A 9,201-nucleotide genomic window follows, 5' to 3' on the forward strand; every position below is an offset into this window, starting at 1 on the left:
TCGACGAATATAGTTCGAAGAATCTTATAACGTTCAAGCTCAAACCTTATACCTTTCAAGCTCTACCTTTTAGTAAGACAATTTCCCTACAAATTAAAGAAAGGAATGGGAGACAAAACCTCAAGATTGCTGTGACGGAGAACAGTGGGTGAAAATTGACTGTTTTGAAATAATTTACATCCCTTACTACATACCTGCCCATTAAACATTATTATACCTTACATGCCACAGTGATTTTGAATAAACAAGGCTCGAGGCGTTTAATGTCTTTTAGTGCCAACGTCACAGGTTGATGGATTTTTCTTCCGAGACGCACCTGCCAAAAATAAACACGTGAAAAGATTTCTTTGAATAAACCACGGACTCGATTTCCTTTGGGTTTCATGGTGACGTATTAAAATCAACTTGCCTAAAGCCAGGAAAAGTGGAAGGGGGTTTCCCAACTCATACAACGCTCATTCGCTGTTCAAAAGTTTATCTTTTCTAAATCTACGCCGAGAGAAAACAATTCTTTAGAATAAAAAAAGAAAGCATATCAGCAAGTTCGGGTACACTTTGTAAAGGATATTTCCCCCATGCTGCCATGCCTAAGTAGTTCATATCAGCTGATATTCTTTCTTTTCTAATGACATTTCCAGCGATTTAAAGTTATGGGGCTCGGGTTGGTCCACTTTCTATCGGTTAGCGACCTGTATTGCCTAATGGACGTCATAATTTGCGAATTACACTACTACCACGACTCCCCGCATGCATCCAACCCCATAACGCTAAATTGGCGGCAGATATTGATATGTTTGACGACATGGCGCACCGTTTGGACCCGGCTGCTGCTATATAGGGAGGTCAGCCAGCCAGTGTTTGGGTAAGCAGACCTCTGCATCATTCATGAGTGAACCGTTACCCTACGTCTGCCCTGCTGGTTTGGTCAGCAAGGACCTCCCTCCCTTCGTCTGTCTTGATTTAAGAAAAAGAAGCAAGTTGATAATCTGACAATTATGATAAACTCAAAGGTATGTGATCCTCTAATGGATGCTTCCGCCTGACCTCTCGGTGACGATGCAAAACGTACTAATAGCTTGAGCTTAACTTTATGCTGAGTAAAATTCTCACTGTCGCACCTGTCGTCGATCTCTATGTGGTTAGTATATGGTTAGATACTCGCTCCCTAGACGTACAGTCATCTCATAGTCCCGTGTTGGTTTGATATCAACCGTAGCCAGCTATCACCGCACCACGTGGTACAAATCAATTAGTGGTGAACGATAGGAACGCAGTCTGATTTGGTTATAGAAAGCCAAGATATCGACTGTAACGTTGTAAAATGTAACGTCATCACACATATTTATCATCGATAGAGGTCGTTCAGAAAGAAACTGTCTTAACAAATGTATTATGGAAATGTGATTGAATTAGCTTAGAGAGAGATCATCACGATTGACTGCCCATTTGGCGCAAATGCTTAAAACCAAAGCATAGTTCTCAGAAGGGTTCAATATATTTTGTCTTCCACCATTTGAAATTTACTTACAATATATCCGAAAGGTCTACCAAGAAACTTACCTGGCCGACACGATTTACCAGGATGATGAATTATTGTAAAGTATTTTTTTTTAAATCAAAAGTGTAGAATAATTTCAACCGTAGTTATTCTCGTAGTTTATTTCAGAAGAGCCCTCCTCTAAGTACAACATTACGTGACGATCGATTGTGCCCTAGTAGCACTTGTATTTTCCAACAAGCTCCACGCGATTCCCTCTAGTGCGGAATATCGGTGAGTATTGCTGCTGCCCGATTTGTTGATTATCGATAATCAAAAAACAAAAACAAAAACAAAAACAACGAAGCAACCAATATCGGGTATGCTATTATAAACTGTCGTCCTTCCGGCGAACCTTTTTAGCTAATATTTCGCATTCTCGTCTTTTACCAAGTGAAATCGTATCATTACAGCGTTATTTCACACATTTCCTATGCATATGTGTACATTTTAGAGCAAAAATTGACAGTTCTGCAGGCATATGAGAACAATACAATGTTTTCACTTTATGTATGGGAAAAAGGAGAGCGGCTGGATGAAACGTTGGAGACGCTAGCAACGTCTCGATCCAATTAATGATCGCGCCAGCTTTTTCAAAATGCTGAAGGGATGTACGATGTATTTGAAGAAGTGAACGTGTTGGCATAAAGGCAATCACACCCCTCCCCCATTTATCATTCCCCTGATATTTTTCTGAATTTGAGATCTAACCATAATCATAGATGTGTCCCTATTGGTACACTGTCATCATACAGAACAGTTGTGTGTGTGTGTGTGTGTGTGTGTGTGTGTGTGTGTGTGTGTATTTTACGAGGATGTAGCAATCTTCCCCGCCACCTTAAAAAAACAAAAATAATCAACAACAAACAAACAAACGAACGAACAAACAGACGCGGCAAGTAAAATATATCCTTCAAGGCATAGCACAACCCATCCCCCCCCCCCGCAAAGACACAAATGTCATATGTGAGAGAATATCCTCATTTCTTCCACACTCGTCTTTTTTTAAAGAATCGTGGCGAGTTTTAAGCTTGAAAACAAAAACAAAAAAACTAAAGCGCTGCAGGTGTAAGCGGGGAAATATAACTCGGTGCTTATTGCTTATCAATTGCTGCACTGTGCGACATCCACATGTGAAGTTGCATGTTGATATCTAAAGATGATAAGAAGGCGCCATAATTACCTCTAGAGATTGTAGAAATTTATCACATGATGTCTTTTCTCTCTCTATCAAACGATCACATCCCAGATCAAGCCCATTTCATATAAGTTTCATTCATGCCATATATCAAGATGCTAATCGCGAATCTAACCAGCGTTTCCGAGTATCCCATTTATACCTGCCCAGAATTTAACGGTGGTATAGAAACAATCAAAAATATACCCTGGAAAATAAAATCTTTTATTATAATTGTCATAATCATCATTAGATTTTGAAATCACAACTATTGATGACTATAGGCCTACTGTGATGACAGAAAAGTTTTACTTATAAGTTCAGTGATATACAGTCTCTATATCTCATTAAATTCAACGGGCGGATGAACCTATAGAGAATATGTCGTAACGCCAAAAAAATGAAATGAAATAGAATGAATAAATACTAGTGAGTAGTCTAAACCGTCCTTGCATTAAACACAGTGCCTGCGCAGTATAGTATTTGCAACAAAATGTGAAAGTTCGATCGCGACATTAGAGCCGCTACAAAGAGGATTAGGCGGTTATATATCTAAATAACTGGCGGGGTTCTTGCTGGAGCGAGGAATGAATATTGCATGATTAGTTCAGTGATAAAGAAGGTCATAGGGTGGTAAAACCTTGGATACGCCTGCACCTCGGCAAAACGGAACATGGAGATCAAGACGAAATGAACACTCTCTCCCGGTGAATAAAATTATAATATCTGACCTATTATATTTTTGTTGGGGTGGGGTGGGAAGGGAGTTGTTGGTGTTTATGATAATTATCAACAGCGATGGTCTGTGTGAGAGCAACATCCCTTTGCTGATAAGGCACAGAAATTAATAATGGTATTGAGATGCAAATTAAGAACTCACTCAGCAGGGAAGAATAATGGCTAAAAAATACACACATAACTAACTGGCAATGTGTAATCCTCGCGCATCCGTCAATACACAGGTGAGAATGATCACAGTGGGATTATTGTTGCAAAAATCTACAACCCTTCCCGAAGTTTCGTCGTAATGACAAGAAAGGCATGATTGGTAATACAAGATGTTCACACCCATCGCATGTAAAGGAAAATGATTGAAAAGCTAAACATGAAATAAAAGTACCAACATACCCCCATACACACGCACGCACACACACAAAAAAGAAAAAAACAAACAAACACACACACATACAAAAGAGACAGAACTAGAAATATGAAAAGTGTACTTGAAATGTGAGCTGAATAATGTGTGATCGCTTGTTCAAACATCAGTCAGTCAAGAGCTCACGTACCAACTCTTACCAAAACGATGAATAATTCAACCCCTTGCGGAAGAGTGACGAAAGACAGTACTTTGTTCTATAAACGGAGCAACAACGGCGGAAGAACAGTACGGCAAGTCTTGAGCGACAAAGTTTTGTTATGATTGTTTCAAGTTCCTTGAAATGTGATTAAACAATAAACGTAAACGGACAGTAACCTCTGAAAGGGGGGGGGGAGGGGGAGAGGGAGGTATGGATAAATAAACTGGACGGTACACTGCACCTCGCAAGATACGAAAGGATAACTTCATCGACTGTTTCAGACAAAATAATGTGGAACAAAATCTTTCCATGGTTAATAAAGAAGCTGTCGGACAGGGCGTACTTCATTTTCACCAATCAGTGTTGGTTCTGACGCTGATCGTACCTTGGAAAAATACTGACCAACCATCGGATTTATTGGTGGGTGTCCAATTGGCTGACAACCCGATTTCGCTGCAAAAGCAGAATTTCGCTGATATTCCGTGCTTCGATGCCTTTCAGGTTCTCCATGTCAAGTAGAGCACTAGAGGCAGGGGTAGAGAAAATAATATATTATAGAAATAGATAGACGGATACATATTGGAATTGAAAGACAGGAGAAGAGGAGGGGAGATAGAAAGAATTGGAGTGAGAGAGAAGAGAGCAGGAGGGAGGGGTGACTGAGCAAAAAAGCACATTGGATTGCGCGTGCGACTTTCTGCCAGTGGCATAAAATGTGGTCGGATACCAGCGCTATACTGCCTCTGAATGCTAGACACTCATTTTCATTGAACCCTGTAGGAGACAGCAACTGCAGACGACTTTCCAATCAAAATGCGATATTCGAGCCACAGTTTCTACACCACAGCCTGTATGGGTGCCCGCGGCAAGTGTGCTGAGCGGCCACGTGGGATCGATGTTACGTTAATCAGTCGATGCAATAACAACGAAAATCAGCTAAACATTGCATGCTTGATAACCGTGATGCCTATGACCGCTATGTGTCGTGAGCGCATCTCATATGGGAACGACAGCCAATTTTCTTAAGGTTAAAATCGAAGGCTGTTGTCATGATCACCCGCCCACGAATCAATCGATGACACGATAGATCAAGGAGGGATGGAGAGTGTTCATGTTGTTTTTAGACGTTGCGGGAATCGAGATAAAAAGAGTCCATCTTATTGAACGGATATAGTTGAACGACCGCGATAGAAAAGGAGTAAACGAAGTGCATGGACCCTAAAAAATCATGCTGCAGAAAAGTGGAAACGAAATCAAGTACTTTTCGCTCTACGAACTCTACAAATAAGTTCCTTGCTTTCACCTCATTCAATTAGATCAGATTAACTTTGTTTGGAAGATGACATGAATACGAATGATGGAGGTAAACGATAGAAACTGAAAGTGATAACGAGAATTATCAATGCACCAAGTGATAGCTTGATAAAAATATAAAGGGACAACATTTATTAACGCTTTTACGGATATGATAACGCTTGCGCATAAAACTGATGACTGGCAGAGTGAACGTCACGATCGAGCCCGACACCCACGAGCCATACAGCCCACGAGCCATACAGCCCACGAGCTCCACACTAGGCAAAAAAGGTCCATGAGTCCGACACTAGACAAACAAGGCCCACGAGACTGACACTCATTACACCACGTGGATTAATGTATGCAGTGTTTGTCTCGGTTGACTTTCTTGCCCACTGTCGGACTCGAGGGCCTTATTTGCATACTGTCGGACTCATGGGCCTTATTTGCCCACTGTCGAGTGCATGGGCTGTATGACTCGTGGACCCTGTTTTTCAATATCGAGCTCGTGGGCCGTATGACTCATTGGTGTCGTGCTCATGGGATGACCCCGACTGGCAAAACAACAGAAGACTATGAGTCATGTGTGTACGTCCATTTTCTTGTGACGACTTAAACGACCCATCCATAGGAAAACTCATACAGTGTACATAGAGATGGGACGACTGGGCGTGTCCTTTTGACTCCAGGGGCCCGTTGCATAAAAGTTACAATTATGGGAACTTTGCCATCCAATGGTAACTTCCATGGAATTCTTAATTTTGATTGGCTGTTGAATATTGTTACCATGGTAGTTACCATTGGATGGCAAAGTTACCGTAATTGTAACTTTTATGCAACGGGCCCCAGGAGATGCAAAATGACCCACGAACCATCCATCGGAAACATCGTGCTTCAAGTTATTCCAACAAGGCGTAAAAATTCTTCATGATGTCTCATAACGAGTAATCACGACGGCTTGAGTCCAATCCGTTATCACGTGACATGAGATATGACGGAAAGAGAATGTTTGATGGTCCGTCTAATTTCGAGAATTTTGGTGCCATATCTTGTGTGGAAAGCATGGGATGTAATAAATTTGGCTGGTTTCTTGACGGTAAATCTGTCATAAAGCTGCATTTTTCCTTTGATGTTTTAGACCCTTCATGTTGACTCTCCTCTTGGCCTGTACTTTATAGTTCCCTGAGTTATCAAGCTGTACATTTCATTGTGAAGTTGATATCAATTAATGAACATATAACAATGTACATTGCTCATGGTATAACCTCAATCATTCGACCTTAAAGTAATATTTATGTACCCTTGTGTTCAGCTCTTAAACCGACTGGCCACGGGAACATGGTCTGTCCTGCACAGGTTTATAGAGATTTCAGAATTTCGCAGAGTTAAATGTTATAAAGTTCGTGTTCATGGCGGTGTTCTAGTTGCTCGAAAAGAAAAGGAGATAAAAAAGCTACACAATGTTTTCACTTTTATGAACAACGCACGAATGAATGTTACATTTAGCTGTGCTGACCTGAGTAGAATTAGCCTGAATTGGATTGAATGGAATAGACAGTACCAAAACCAGATACTCAGGCAGACTGGTTTCATATTCTTACGTCGTATAACACGAGCAGATGTTTTTGTACATGAAAACTGTGTAAACGCTGGCTTCAGCAGCGCCCTTTCTAAATTTATTTTCCTTGATCCGTTCGGAACAAACACTAAATCAAGTATGTTCTTCTTCGTTTCGCTGTACTTGATACAGGTATTTGGATCGTGTCGATGCTGTTCGCTCTCCCACCTGCCCTCGGCTGGTCGTCCTACGAGTTCGTACCGGACCGGGCGATCTGTACGCTGCAGTGGTCGACCAACATCTCCTACACCGTCTTCGTCTTCTCGCTCGGCATCTTCTTCCCATTCATCGTCATCTTCGTCTCCTACTTCAAGATCTTCAGGACGGTCCAGGCCAACTTCCGCCGGATGCGGTCGCACCGCGGCAGCGGGAAGGTGTACCCGCGCGGCGAAGGCGGCGGAGCCGGGTCATCGCGCAGGCCCAGTGCCGTCAGCAGCATAGTCTCGAGTATCGTCGGGTCGTCGTGGTCACCGGATGGTCGATATGGAAGCAACGCAGCCGGAAGAGTTACACACGGGCGTAGAGGGAGCCACTTGCAACCTCCGTTAGCAAATGGTCATATGCACCCAAGGCGTTCATCACTAGACAGAAATGGACGTCAACAAGGACTCACTCGGACCGGTAGCGACACTACAGGTGCCGTCGTTAACAAGAGGTGTTCGTCACTTGTGACAAATCTTACTCGACAACTTTCTCTTGATAATGATGTTATAATGATCAGCCCTTGCGTGTCGGCGAGCACCCTAGACAATGAAGGAGATCCAGAACCAGTTAGTGTAGGCCCAGACACAACGACAGTGCCGAACGGCCGCTTCCATGAACACATGGTGAAAGTGACTGACGAAACTACAAAAGCTGAGGTTGATAGTCGTACCCAAACGACCGCTGACAACAACCGTGGGTCGCGTTTGTACAAGAAGCGGGAACAGAATCGGTTGTCTGGCAAGATATCTATTCACTTGACGTCGGTGGACGAGCCGACGAACTTAGAACGCGCCACCGCGGAGGACCCCGTCGGGGCCCTTAGTCTTGCCATTGCCGAGAGTAACAGGAACAGTACCATCCTGAATGTACAATCGGCATTATCCACCGTCAGCTCACTTCACGCTAGCAACTTGACTCCCATCCCCAACAAAACCCGTCCATGCTCCGAAGCGACAGACAACACGAAGACGACAGTACGCGCCGACATTGACAAAATCAACAATAACAGCGTGCGCAGATTGTCCGTGCGCTCCCTCCGGCATTCCTTTCGCCCGCCTTCTGCTCGAGAGCGCTCGCATACCACTTCCTCGCACAGCTCAGTCTCTGCGTCCTCCTCAAACAAAGACGAGCTGCGTATGACACTCATGGTCTGCGCCGTCCTCATCTCCTTCATCCTGTGCTGGGCACCCGTGACCATCGTCAGTTTCATCGCAGTACTAGACGTCGAGATCCCAGGGGCGGTGAATAAGTTTGCCGTCTTCATGATGTTTCTGAGCAGCGCCGTCAACCCGGTGATATATGGGCTGATGAACCAGAAGTTTCGCATCGGGTTCACGCGACTGCTGTGCGGTTGGCGGACCTCGAAGAACAGCAGCAACGGTTCGAATCGGTCCAAATCACATTCGCGGCATCGTCCAGTCAGGGACGGACTGCGAGGAGCGGGAAATCGAAGTATGTGCCCAGACGCGTGTGTGACGTCACATCGATAGTGCAGCTTTCAAATCATTATTGAGAGCCATTCACTTCTTAAAGTGCTGGTGGGATAACAACGTGGCTTTTCAATGTAATGATGACTCTTACGTGCCTTGTGTACACGAATGTAACGAGAAGAGATGGCGTTTCATAGAATCGTTAAACCTTGAAGAGTAAAGGGAAGGTGGAGGTGCTTCAGTTCAGTTGAACCTTATATCATACCACATGGAGAGACGTAGCCCTTTAATAATTCTTTTTGGATACAAACGTTCTGGTAGACTGTTATTTGTGTTCTGTTTTCATTCGGTTCAATTATACCAATTCAATTCAGATTTATTTTATTTCCTATAGGTCACATGCACTTTTCTTTCAAAGCGGGAACGAAAAATAAGCAAGTTCATAAGCTATATCAAACTGTGAAGAAAAATAATTGTGTTGTTGAAAAAGAGAAGGTAGCGTAAAATGCAAGCTTGTAGAGATGCGGGTCACCCAATTAATTGAAAGCACAAAGCAAAAAGGGCATAATAATGGGAGCATACGTATCCTTAACTGCCTCAAAATGCCAGTACATTTTTGTGAAAAAATCTGTTCATCG

General features: G+C 43.1%; 1 protein-coding gene across 1 annotated transcript in view; it reads left to right on the forward strand.

The window, feature by feature from the left end:
* LOC139730845 (uncharacterized) overlaps positions 1-8,623 on the forward strand; it is an 84,912-nt gene extending 76,289 nt beyond the window's left edge. The window contains exon 2 of the mRNA XM_071641717.1: positions 7,062-8,623. Coding sequence (XP_071497818.1) covers positions 7,062-8,623 — 1,562 coding nt within the window. The remainder of the gene's footprint in view (positions 1-7,061) is intronic.
* The last annotated feature ends 578 nt before the right edge of the window (positions 8,624-9,201 follow it).

The sequence above is a fragment of the Diadema antillarum genome, unplaced genomic scaffold (assembly GCF_040938485.1).
Source record: "Diadema antillarum isolate AM-2024a unplaced genomic scaffold, OU_Dant_1.0 seq00000338_RagTag, whole genome shotgun sequence".
Taxonomy (NCBI): domain Eukaryota; kingdom Metazoa; phylum Echinodermata; class Echinoidea; order Diadematoida; family Diadematidae; genus Diadema; species Diadema antillarum.